The following is a 13,572-nucleotide window of genomic DNA, read 5'->3' as shown; positions in this document are numbered from 1 at the left end:
CACGTTGAACGATCCCCTTCAGTTGTCGCTAGTCCCGTTCTTGTAGGATTTTTTTCCAGCACCAGAAATGTCGGAGACTTCATGTTTTACCGGATTCCTGATATTCGCGGTACACTCGTGAAATGGTCGTACGGGAATATCCCACTCGTGCCCCGACTATAACACCACGTTCAAACCCATTTAAATTTTGGTAGCCTTCCATTGTAGCAGCAGTAACCGATCTAACGACTGCGCCAGACACTCGTTGTCTCATATAGGTGTTGCCAACCGCAGTTCCTCATTCTTGCCTGTTTACATATCTCTGTGTTTGAATACGTGTGGCTGTACCAGCTTCTTTGGCGCTTCAGTACATATCATCAGCCGTAAACTACACTTGTGCTTCAATAAAATTTGTCTTTTTAAATCCTCACCCAGACCGTCGTTCTCCTGATTTATAAATATGTACGGTATCTAGATAATTTAAAACACTTCTTTCAGAATAGTCGGATGCCCACGCACGTTGCTTGTAGCGTATTTCGTAGTATCAACGACTGTGAGCTACGGCTGCGTATTCTAAACATTTTTAGCTAAAATTTCTTGTTGAAAAAATCATTTTCTCGCAGTTACAGTGTAGATGTTTAAGTGATTAGTGCAACGGTTACACTGTTCACCGCCCACTGACCTGTTTGTTAAGGGCATTGTTGAAAGCATATGCACAAAGACGACTGCTGTCACGTAATACTGTTTTTTGTGTATGTTATAACTGTCATATCATGTTACAGTTAGGTTCCGCTTCAACAGCTGTGTACTTTGTCGCAAATTGCCACTGTTTTAATGTCTGCTATGCGAGTCTATTAGTGAGCATAACTTTCAATAGACAAAGTTAGCTGCTGAGAATGACTCTGCAGCTCCAGTTCTTGCAATCCTTGATCCTGCACAGCCCCTTCAATCGGTGAGGTTAATTTTAAGTTCTTTGTTCACAAAAATATTCCACCCGTCATAATGTTGCCCTACTGTCGACGCTCTTCTTGGGGACGGGATAAGTAAATTGCTGTACGTAAGCAGCTTCTGTCAAGTGGCTGGATGCTGCTGCGAACGACTGTGTTCTGCGGATACTATCTGCTCTGCAGGCAATAAAGGGCGCTTCACCGTTCGTCGATTTTACTGTGAGTGGTGGGCCAGCGGTAGGTCTACGTGCTCTATACAATGGAGACTGGGACCAGAGAAAACATAGGGTGCGACACTGATCCCGATAATTAATAATTCTGAGGTGCTGGTCCTGCTGAAAATGTAACGGAGGCTTGCCGACACACATGACCTTTTCAAAAGCCAGCTATGTCCCACGTCAGGCTGGAGCAAGCCCAAAAAAGTAGGGTTCTATCGTCAGCAGATCGAATACACGGCGTATAATGCTATCCCTTTCCTTCACTATGGGTTCAACTGCTGCAATGTTCTGTGGAGTCACAACTCGTTGTGCTTGGCCTGGACGAGGAGCATCTTCCACTGAAGTCACACCGTTCGCGAACTTCCTACTCCATTCGTAGACTTGCTACTGTGACAAACATGCATCACCGTACTGAACCTTCATTCGTCGATGAATTTCAATAGGTTTCACACCTTCATTACGCAAAAACCGAATAACAGAACGCTGTTCTTCCCTGGTCGCAATTGGGGTGGCCACCTTTATCCAACTTACAGGATAACGGCGCGAAATTTCGATTTGTTATTACAAATTTAAGGTTTTCATTTGACTCACCCTCGTATATATATATTGAATTTTGAGAAAACATTTCTTCGTTTGATAGGCAAAAAAGTTATGATTATGAAAAGTGCAGCAGAAATACTCGCTCCTTGTTTATTACCATATGCTTGAAACCGTTTTACAACACCTCGAGCTATTAATATAATATTGAAGGTTCGCACTTTATACAGTATGTTTGGACATTATCGTTACGAACGTCTAGGACTTGAAGAGGGAAGTGAGTACATAATAATTTGGACAGAAATCCATGTTCGGAAACGTACTGTCTCCGTGCTATAGGCGACTGAAAACATGTTTACTAGATAGGCATGTAACAGGGTAGCCATAGTTGGGGGTGCTTACGTCGGATCGGTCCACAACGTCTCATTCCATCACATGCCTTCTCACCACGGTTACGCAACAGCTTCGAGAAAGTATAACTTCACCGTCAGCAGGCGTGACTGTGGTGTTCTAAGAAGACGCCGAACACCCGAAGAGGAAGCGCCGTACTGCATCACGTTGAAGAGAATCCGTCTTCTCTGGCCATTAATGAAGAATGGAAATGTAAGACAAGTGATGTTCTGGGTGACGTCTAATCGATTGCTTGTAAAATTGGTCGCCTTACCAACACGTCTTCGAATGGCTGTAGCAGGGAAACGGTACGTTTCCGGACGTGGGTTCCAGTTCAAAATATTTTCTACTCACTCCCCTCTACAAGGCCTCGCAATTTGTAACGAGAATTTTCAAACACCCTGTATGGTATAGCTGTGATAGACATTAAGGGCTAATCACATTTTCTTCGGGTATCTAGACACTACAATGATGTCTTTAGATGTTTCTCCATAGAGAGTGGCGTATTGAATGCTGTTCGCTGGGAGAAAGAGGGAAAGCTGAAGCAAAACGTCTGCAGGAAAATGTGAAGAAACTGCAAAGGAAATGGTGGTCAGAGGGGCAGTTTCAGAAACAAGAAAAGTCGAAACAACTTTCGACCAAATTTAGTTAGGTTCAAGTAGTTCTAGGTTCTAGGGGACTGATGACCACAGCTGTTAAGTCCCATAGTGCTCAGAGCCCAAAGCATATCACCCATGCAACTGCGAAGACACTGATTTGATTTGATTTAATTAATTATTAATTCCATAGACACACAAAAGAGGGGATTCTCTGGGTGTGGAACATGTCAGATAAACACATTACAAATATGTAATTAAGAAAACTTCAGATTCATTAATTTTAATGATCCTCAGTCAATAAACAGTAAAATTATGTACATGAATTAAAACTGAACTTCTAATATTTACTCGTTTAATACTTACATTTGCTTTCATTAAATCCACTATTCACACAGTAGCTAGTTACTTGGCTATTACAACCAACTATTGTCAAAAATTGAAGTAAATTATTAATTTCAATGATCCTCAGTTAAGAACAGTCAAATTATGTACAAGATTTAAAATTAAACTTTCACTATTTACAGACTTACGACTTACATCTGCTTTCCATACATCCATCTTGACTGTTACAACCGAGTATTGTCAAAGATTAAAGTATAATAAATTTTCATTAAAATGGTCTTCTGCACTTGTTGAGAATTTCATGAATGGAATAGAAGGAGCTGGCCACCAAAGATTCTTTTAAATTATGTTTAAATTGTGCCTTGTTTGAAACTAAACTCTTAATGGTTGCTGGTAACTTATTGAAATTATGCGTTGCTGAATACTAGACTCCTTTATGGGCAAGAGTAAGTGATTTTAAATATTTATGTATATTGTTCTCATACTGACACTGTGTGCTAAGCAGTTAGTTGGAAAAAGAGATGTATTATTTACAACAAACTTCATTAAGGAATAAATATACTGAGAAGCTGTGGTTAGTATGCCCTATTCTTTGAATAGGTTTCGACATGATGTTCTTGGATTTACACTACACATTACTCTTATTATACGCTTCTGTACTCTAAAAATTTTTCTCTGTTTGTGGAGTTACCCCAAAATATACCATACGACATAATGGAGTGAAAATAAGCAAAATATGCCATTTTTTTACATTTATATCTCTTACATCTGACATCATTCGCATTGCAAACACAGAGTTGTTTAGGAACTTTAGCAGTTCGTTAATATGTCGCTCCCAACTGCATTTATTATCAAGTTATAATCCCAAGAATTTTACACTCTCAACTTCTCCTATTTCCATGTCATCATATTTTATACACTGACTAGAAGGAAATCTCTTGGGAGTTCTGAACTGTATGTAGTGGGTCCTTTCAAAGTTAATGACAGTGAATTGGCTATGAACCACTTATTAATGTCAGTAAAAATCTGATTAACTACCCTTTCTAGCTACCCTTTGATTTACTATTTATTGCAATGTTTGTATCATCTGCTAATAAGTCAAACTTGGCATCTGGTAATGTAACAGATGACAGGTCATTAATATACACAAGAAAAAGTAGTGGACCTAGTATGGAACCTTGGGGAACACCACATGTAATTTCTTCCTAGTCAGATGATGTCTGATTGCCTACTGCTTAAGTGTTACATAATGACACCCTTTGTTTTCTACTAGTAAGATATGACTGAAACCACTTTGCAGCACTACCAGTGATACCATAATGTTTTAATTTACTTAAAAGAATGGTGTGATTCACACAGTCAAAAGCCTTTGACAGTTCAGAGAATATGCCAGTTGCCTTTAATTTGTTGTCTAATGAATTAGGGACATTTTCAATTAAGTGTAAATAGCCTTCTCAATATCAGAACCCTTAAGATACCCAAACTGTGACTTTGACAGTATGTTATTTTCACTAAGGTGCTTAAGTAGATGCTTGAACATAACCTTTTCAAAGATTTTTGAAAAAGGTGGCAAAAGTGAGATCGGTCGGTAATTTGACGGCATTTCTTTGTCCCCTTTCTTGTGGAGAGGTATAACTTCAGCATATTTAAGCCAGTCCGGGAATGTTTCTGTGAGAAGTGATTGATTGCACAAATAACTTAAGATATGATTAAGCTCACATGAACACTCTTTTATTGACTTTGTTGATATGTTATCATAACCACTAAAATGCTTTAATTTCAAGGACTTTATGATAGATTCTATTTCTTTTGGTGAAGTAAGTGTCAATTCCATTTTACTGAGATTGCTTGTGTGCGCTGATCTTAGATATTCCACTGCATTATTTACTCAACCTGACAACCCCATGCTACCAGTAACAGAGACAAAATTACCGAAATTCAAAAAAATAAAGAGTGACATTTGAATTAGAAGTGGAAGAGTACCAATGATAGGATTCGCTGATGACATAACTACCTTTGGTGGAAGCAGAAAATGTATAAAAACTGTTAAACGGAATAAGCAGACTACTGACCTCATGTTAGGGATTGAGAGTGAACCAAACCAAGATGAAGGTAATGGGGAGCAGCAGAAACGAGGATAGCGAGAAACTTATCGAAATTCTGGACCAAGTCGTTGAGGAAGAAGTAACGGAATAGTGATGGCTTGAGAGCAAAATGACGTATGATTGACGAAGCAACTACATAAAAAGCACACTGGCACGGGTAAAAGTTAACAATAATCTACTAGCACCAAACGTAGGCCTTAATTTGAGAGGAAAATTTTTGAGAATGTGTGCATGGATCACTGCATTGTACGAAAGTGAATCAAGGACTGTGGGAAAACCGGGAGAGAAGAAAACCGAAGAGTTTGACGTGTGGTGTTAGAGAAGCATGCCGAAAATTAAGCTGACTGATGAAATAAGAAATGAAGAGGTCATCAGCAGAGTCGGTAGCAGAGAAATATACGGAAAATACTGACTAGAAAAGTGGACATAAACATAGGATATGTGTTAAGACATCAGGGGAAAACTGTCATGGGAGTAGAGGGAGCCTCGAAGGGCAAAAACTGTAGCGGCTAGTAGAGATCGAAACAGGTATAAGTAGCAGATACAGGTGCAGATATTTCTATATGTGGTACCTTAATATGTACACACATCAGAGGGTTGGCTGCTTTTGCTGTGCGCCGTAATCTTCCCACAAACACGTCACAAAGCTTGCGACCTGATGTATTGTCCACGGTCGTACTGCACCATTAAGAGGACAACACCTTTTAGCATAGACTAAGTGTTTTGCGTCCACGTGACCACACTTCACCACCTGACTTGGTGTCCAGGGGAAAATAAGCATTAATGGTTTACCCTTGCCACATGCACTTGGAGGTACTAACCAATCCAAAAACATACGACTTGTTTTGGCTATAATTATTAGTCTGTAAGTGACGTACATCTACATCTACATCTACATTGATACTCCGCAAGCCACTCAACGGTGTGTGGCGGAGGGCACTTTACGTGCCACTGTCATTACCTCCCTTTCCTGTTCCAGTCGCGTATGGTTCGCGGGAAGAACGACTGTCTGAAAGCCTCCGTGCGCGCTCTAATCTCTCTAATTTTACATTCGTGATCTCCTCGGGAGGTATAAGTAGGGGGAAGCAATATATTAGATACCTCATCCAGAAACGCACCCTCTCGAAACCTGGCGAGCAAGCTACACCGCGATGCAGAGCGCCTCTCTTGCAGAGTCTGCCACTTGAGTTTATTAAACATCTCCGTAACGCTATCACGGTTACCAAATAACCCTGTGACGAAACGCGCCGCTCTTCTTTGGATCTTCTCTATCTCCTCCGTCAGACCGATCTGGTACGGATCCCACACTGATGAGCAATACTCAAGTATAGGTCCAACGAGTGTTTTGTAAGCCACCTCCTTTGTTGATGAACTACATTTTCTAAGCACTCTCCCAATGAATCTCAACCTGGTACCCGCCTTACCAACAATTAATTTTATATGATCATTCCACTTCAAATCGTTCTGCACGCATACCCCGAGATATTTTACAGAAGTAACTGCTACCAGTGTTTGTTCCGCTATCATATAATCATACAATAAAGGATCCTTCTTTCTATGTATTCGCAATACATTACATTTGTCTATGTTAAGGGTCAGTTGCCACTCCCTGCACCAAGTGCCTATCCGCTGCAGATCTTCCTGCATTTCGCTACAATTTTCTAATGCTGCAACTTCTCTGTATACTACAGCATCATCCGCGAAAAGCCGCATGGAACTTCCGACACTATCTACTAGGTCATTTATATACACTCCTGGAAATGGAAAAAAGAACACATTGACACCGGTGTGTCAGACCCACCATACTTGCTCCGGACACTGCGAGAGGGCTGTACAAGCAATGATCACGGCACAGCGGACACACCAGGAACCGCGGTGTTGGCCGTCGAATGGCGCTAGCTGCGCAGCATTTGTGCACCGCCGCCGTCAGTGTCAGCCAGTTTGCCGTGGCATACGGAGCTCCATCGTAGTCTTTAACACTGGTAGCATGCCGCGACAGCGTGGACGTGAACCGTATGTGCAGTTGACGGACTTTGAGCGAGGGCGTATAGTGGGCATGCGGGAGGCCGGGTGGACGTACCGCCGAATTGCTCAACACGTGGGGCGTGAGGTCTCCACAGTACATCGATGTTGTCGCCAGTGGTCGGCGGAAGGTGCACGTGCCCGTCGACCTGGGACCGGACCGCAGCGACGCACGGATGCACGCCAAGACCGTAGGATCCTACGCAGTGCCGTTGGGGACCGCACCGCCACTTCCCAGCAAATTAGGGGCACTGTTGCTCCTGGGGTATCGGCGAGGACCATTCGCAACCGTCTCCATGAATCTGGGCTACGGTCCCGCACACCGTTAGGCCGTCTTCCGCTCACGCCCCAACATCGTGCAGCCCGCCTCCAGTGGTGTCGCGACAGGCGTGAATGGAGGGACGAATGGAGACGTGTCGTCTTCAACGATGAGAGTCGCTTCTGCCTTGGTGCCAATGATGGTCGTATGCGTGTTTGGCGCCGTGCAGGTGAGCGCCACAATCAGGACTGCATACGACCGAGGCACACAGGGCCAACACCCGGCATCATGGTGTGGGGAGCGACCTCCTACACTGGCCGTACACCACTGGTGATCGTCGAGGGGACACTGAATAGTGCACGGTACATCCAAACCGTCATCGAACCCATCGTTCTACCATTCCTAGACCGGCAAGGGAACTTGCTGTTCCAACAGGACAATGCACGTCCGCATGTATCCCGTGCCACCCAACGTGCTCTAGAAGGTGTAAGTCAACTACCCTGGCCAGCAAGATCTCCGGATCTGTCCCCCATTGAGCATGTTTGGGACTGGATGAAGCGTCGTCGTCTCACGCGGTCTGCACGTCCAGCACGAACGCTGGTCCAACTGAGGCGCCAGGTGGAAATGGCATGGCAAGCCGTTCCACAGGACTACATCCAGCACCTCTACGATCGTCTCCATGGGAGAATAGCAGCCTGCATTGCTGCGAAAGGTGGATATACACTGTACTAGTGCCGACATTGTGCATGGTCTGTTGCCTGTGCCTATGTGCCTGTGGTTCTGTCAGTGTGATCATGTGATGTATCTGACCCCAGGAATGTGTCAATAAAGTTTCCCCTTCCTGGGGCAATGAATTCACGGTGTTCTTATTTCAATTTCCAGGAGTGTATATGGAAAATACTGACTAGAAAAGTGGACATAAAAATAGGATATGTGTTAAGACATCAGGGAAAAACTGTGATGGGAGTAGAGGGAGCCTCGAAGGGCAAAAACTGTAGCGGCTAGTAGAGATTGAAACAGGTATAAGTAACAGATACAGGTGCAGATATTTCTATATGTGGTACCTTAATATGTACACACATCAGTGTGTTGGCTGCTTTTGATCTGCGCCGTAATCTTCCCACAAACACGTCACAAAGCTTGCGACCTGATGTATTGTTCACGGTCGTACTGCACCATTAAGAGGACAACACCTTTTAGCATAGACTAACTGTTTTGCGTCCACGTGACCACACTTCACCACCTGACTTGGTGTCCAGGGGAAAATAAACATTAATGGTTTACCCTTGCCACATGCACTTGGAGGTACTAACCAATCCAAAAACATACGACTTGTTTTGGCTATAATTATTAGTCTGTAAGTGACGTAAATACTGATGTAACGTTGTTCAATACACCGTACACAGTCACCAGTAGAAATATATGCACTTATACCCGTTAAGCCCTCTATATACAACAAGTAATTAAATACGTGCTACTAGAGATGAAGAACCTGGAACAAGAGAGTACACACACACATCAAACCAGTCAGAAGACTAATGTACCATAAAATAAATTCAGTCCATTCGCGTACCGGCTGTTTAGAGTCTCTTTGAGTCTCTACTGCTCGTTGTTACGTGCAGTGCAGGCTGCGTACTCACCGAACGACGCCGGTGGGGTCGGAGTCGCTGTTGCCCAGGACGTAGACGGTCGGCCGCTTCTCATAAGCGTCCATCGTGCTGTGAGCGCGGTTATCCACTAACCGGCCGCCCACAACGGCAGATGTCGTGAGCTGGGCGTGCCCTTCTCACACGCTACCGACAGGTGCGTGCGACAATATAAGCCGCCCATGTGACACTTGAGTGTCTCCCGGCGCTGCGATGTTCAAATAACAAACGGCGTTGCAGCTGGGTGACGGTGTCGTTATGATGCCATTGGCGCGATGTTACGAACATTCCGGAATTTTTTGAATAGACCTTCTATGTGTGATAACAGGAGTGTCGAAGAAAGAACGATGAATGGTACACTATAATGTAGGAATTAACATCCTGGTTCATGTTGACCGGTATCTAAAAGGAAATGCGCAAGCCATGGCACGAAAAAGAGCCCCGAAACATCACAAACCAGTTTCGCCCTGAACTACCCTCTCCACACATTGTGAGTAGGCGCGTCATTGGGCCGTTGGTACCCAAGATGCTTCGCATCATTTGAAAGAGGAAAAACTGCAACTCGTCGGAGCACACTTCACACTTTTACTGAGATACTCAAATGGCTCTGAGCACTATGGCACTTAACATCTGTGGTCATCAGTCCCCTAGAACTTAGAACTAGTTAAACCTAACTAACCTAAGGACATCACACACATCCATGCCCGAGGCAGGATTCGAACTTGCGACCGTAGCAGTCCCGCGGTTCCGGACTGAGCGCCTAGAACCGCTCGGCCACCGCGGCCGGCTACTGAGATACTGACTAGTTTCTGTGTCATCTCAGACCTTGTAGACGTGCAGCTTGATGAGCACTGTGAACAATGGCCTTTTGCCAGCAGAAAAATTATGAAGAATGACTTTGAAATTATTATTCAGTGTTTTTCTGTAAATGGTGTCACTCTCAATTTCAAAAAGACACAACACGTTCAGTTCTACACGTGTAGAGATTCTACACTAATTATAAATAGACCTATAACATATGGTGAAGAAATAATAACTAGTTTGGAAACTAGAATTTTTTTTGTGTCCATGTTGATGAGAATTTAAATTGGAAAGAAACTTCTGGAGCCTTTCACAGATTTAGTCCTTGGGCATTTGCACTTCGAGTCATTGCAAATCTTCGGGAGAGACAAATCAGTCACCTAACGTATTTTCATTTAATAATGTCTTAAGGAATTACGAGGGGCGTTCAATATGTAATGGGTCATACTTTTTTCTCGGCCAGTTTCTGTTAAAGAAATGCTGAATTTGTTGTGGGACATCGTGGAATATTCCTGCTTCAGCCTCTATAGTTGCATGCAGTTCCGGTTGGATGTGGCGCTATACGCAGCCTTCAAAATGGCGTCTGTAACGGAGGTACGTTACAAGCAGAGAGCTGTCATTGAATTTCGTATGGCAGAAAATCAGATCGTTGAAGATGCTCACAGGCGTTTGTGGAATGCTTACGGAACCCTGGCAGTGAACAAAAGCACAATGACTCGTTGAGCGAAGGGTCTGTCATCATCGCAACATTTGATACAATTGAAATTCCACCCACTTTGTAAGAGGTCCATGATTAAGGAATTTGTTGCTAGCGCATTCGAGCAGATGTAATTTCGATGAATTGCTCATGTGCTGCCTGCGATATGTAAGGTATATGAGAAACTCAGACCAGAGAGCAGTGTTGTCAGCAGTAGGAACTGTGTAGCAGTAGGAGTAAGAGTTGCTAGCGAGCAGTCTAGTCTGGTCTGGTGTATCGTGTTGGCTGGGCCGGTCATGTGGAGCGATGGCGGAGCCTGAGCGTTGTAGTATAAGGTAAAAGCAGCCTCGTGCATATGTACTATTGTTATATAAGTCCCATGTAAATTTTTTTAAAAGAATCTCTTAATAATAATCTTTCTCATAAAAAGTACCTTTTGACAATCATTCATTTCAATTTAAAGAATTTAATAATTTCTCCAATCCTTGGTCATCCCGATTATTGAAAAGAAAAATCAGTTGTTTCTTTTTATACATGACAAATCTATCGGCCAGCATTGCACTGGGCTGCGCCAGAAAAATTTCTTATAGGAGCAGATATATACGCGTTATTCGGCGACCTAATTGAGGTAAGATTTTTCAATTTATTCAGAATGAATTTTCAGGGCCATGACCCAGCACTGCTGACGTCCAAAATTTACCAGTTTAAATTTACAGTCAATTATTGAAAGGTTATAAGTGAGTCGCAATTTAATTGAGAGGTTAGTCACATAGTATTATTGGTAGGTTACGGAATTTATCTGTTGGGCAGTTACACTGAATGAAATAAATAATTATATTGTTTTTACTGTTGGGAGGTTACGGAATTTATTTTGTGGGGAGGTTACAACTTCTCCTTCTGAAATTAGGAAGATAATAAACTCTCTCAAGAATAAAAGCTCACATGGAATTGATGGCATCCCCAGCAGGATAATAAAGCTTGTTCCCAAGAAATAAGTGGGATTCTTAGCCACATACGTAATAGCTCTCTGAAGCAGGGTATTTTTCCAGATAGACTGAAGTATGCCATTGTTAAACCACTGCACAAGAAAGGGGATACGTCTGATGTCAACAACTACTGCCCAGTCTCTCTTCTGACTGCCTCATCCAAAATTCTTGAAAAAGTGATGTATTGTAGAGTAGCTTCACACCTTTGTAAAAATAAAGTTTTAACAAACTGTCAGTTTGGTTTCCAGAAAGGTTAATCACTAACGAAATATTAAATGCTGTGAGCAACCGGAAGTCACCCGCTGGGGTTTTTTGTGATCTGTCAAAGGCTTTTGATTGTGTAAATCATGGAATACTTCTAGATAAGCTCAAGTACTGTAGTATAAATGGGACAGTGTTCAAATAGTTTAAATCATACCTAACTGGAAGAGTAAAGAAAGTTGAAATAAGCAGTTCGCATAATATGCAAAAAACTGGTGATTTCTCAAATTGGGGAGCAATCAAGAATGGGATGTCACAAGGTTCGGTCTTGGGTCCTCTGTTGTTCTTAATATATATTAATGGCTTGCCATTCTATATTCACGAAGATGCAAAGCTGGTACTTTTTGCCAATGATACAAGTTTAGCTATCACACCCAACAGACAAGAATTAACTGGTGACATTGTAAACGATCTTTTTCAGAAAATCATTAAGTGGTTCTCTGCAAATAGGCTCTCATTAAACTTTGACAAAACACAGCATATACAGTTCCACACAGTAAATGGAATGACACCATTAATAAATATACTTTGATCAGAAATCGGTAGCTAAGGTAGAATATTCAAAATTTCTAGGTGTATGCATTGATGAGGGGTTGAACTGGAAAAAACACACTGAGGATCTGCTTAAACGTTTGAGTTCAGCTACTTATGCTATTAGGGTCATTGCAAATTTTGGCGATATAAATCTCAGTAAATTAGCTTACCATGCCTATTTTCATTCTCTGCTTTCGTATGGCATCATATTCTGGGGTAACTCATCATTGAGTAAAAGAGTGTTCATTGTACAAAAGCGTGTAATGAGAATAATTGCTGGAGCTCATCCAAGATCATCCTGCAGACACTTATTTAAAGAGCTAGAAATCTTCACTGTAGCCTCACAATATATATATTCACTTATGAAATTTGTTACTAACAATCCGAATGAATTGAAAAGTAATAGCAGTGTACATGGTTACAACACTAGGAGAAAGGATGACCTTCACTACTCAAGGATAATCTACCTTTGGCTCAGAAGGGGGTAAATTATGCTACCACAAAAGTCTTTGGTCACTTACCTAATAGCATCAAAAATCTGACAGATAGCCATATAGCATTTAAAAGGAAATTAAAAGAATTTGTCAATGGCAACTCCTTCTACTCATTAGACGAATTTTTCGATATAGTAAGTGGGTAATTTCCCCAACCCCCACAAAAAAGTATTAAGTGTCATGTAATGTTTTGTGTAATATAATATCTTGTATAGACACTTTTATTAACCTGACACGTTCCACATCATTCCGAAGTGTCGTATTCATGATGTATGGAGCAAGTACTAATCTAATCTAATCATGTAAATGTGTCCGATCTCCCGTGCGCCGGCAGGCCGCACACAACTGTGACTTACGCAGTATTGGAACATGAGGGCACTCTCATTCGAGGAGTTCGAAGGATCACAAACAACACGCTGCTCGACTGGACGTCTCTGTTGGTAATGCTGACACACTCTTCTACCAGCTGGGATGTACAGTGTTGTGTGTCCGCTGGGTTCGTCGCCGCCAAACAGGAGACCACAGAGGGCAACGAAGGACCATCTGCGCGGACATGCTTGTGCGTTAAGAGGCTGATCGTAACAAGTTTTGGTTGTACATGGTCACAGACGATGAAACTTCGGTTCATCACTTCGAACCGGAAACAAAACAGCAATCCATGGAGTGGCGTCACGCTTGCTACTCTCCGAAGAAAAAGTCAAAGACACAATCTCAGCTGGTAAAGTCATGGAGACGTTGTTTTGGAGCTCTGAAGG

General features: G+C 42.5%; 1 protein-coding gene across 1 annotated transcript in view; it reads right to left on the bottom strand.

Moving 5' to 3' along the window:
* LOC124799182 (pickpocket protein 28-like) overlaps positions 1 to 9,112 on the bottom strand; it is a 148,798-nt gene extending 139,686 nt beyond the window's left edge. Inside the window, exon 1 of the mRNA XM_047262717.1 lies at positions 9,039 to 9,112. Within this exon, the coding sequence (XP_047118673.1) occupies positions 9,039 to 9,112 (74 nt within the window). The remainder of the gene's footprint in view (positions 1 to 9,038) is intronic.
* Positions 9,113 to 13,572: the final 4,460 nt, after the last annotated feature.

Source organism: Schistocerca piceifrons, chromosome 5, assembly GCF_021461385.2.
Source record: "Schistocerca piceifrons isolate TAMUIC-IGC-003096 chromosome 5, iqSchPice1.1, whole genome shotgun sequence".
Taxonomy (NCBI): domain Eukaryota; kingdom Metazoa; phylum Arthropoda; class Insecta; order Orthoptera; family Acrididae; genus Schistocerca; species Schistocerca piceifrons.
The sequence above is the reverse complement of the archived record's forward strand: the minus strand, read 5'-3'. Positions and strand labels throughout refer to the sequence as shown.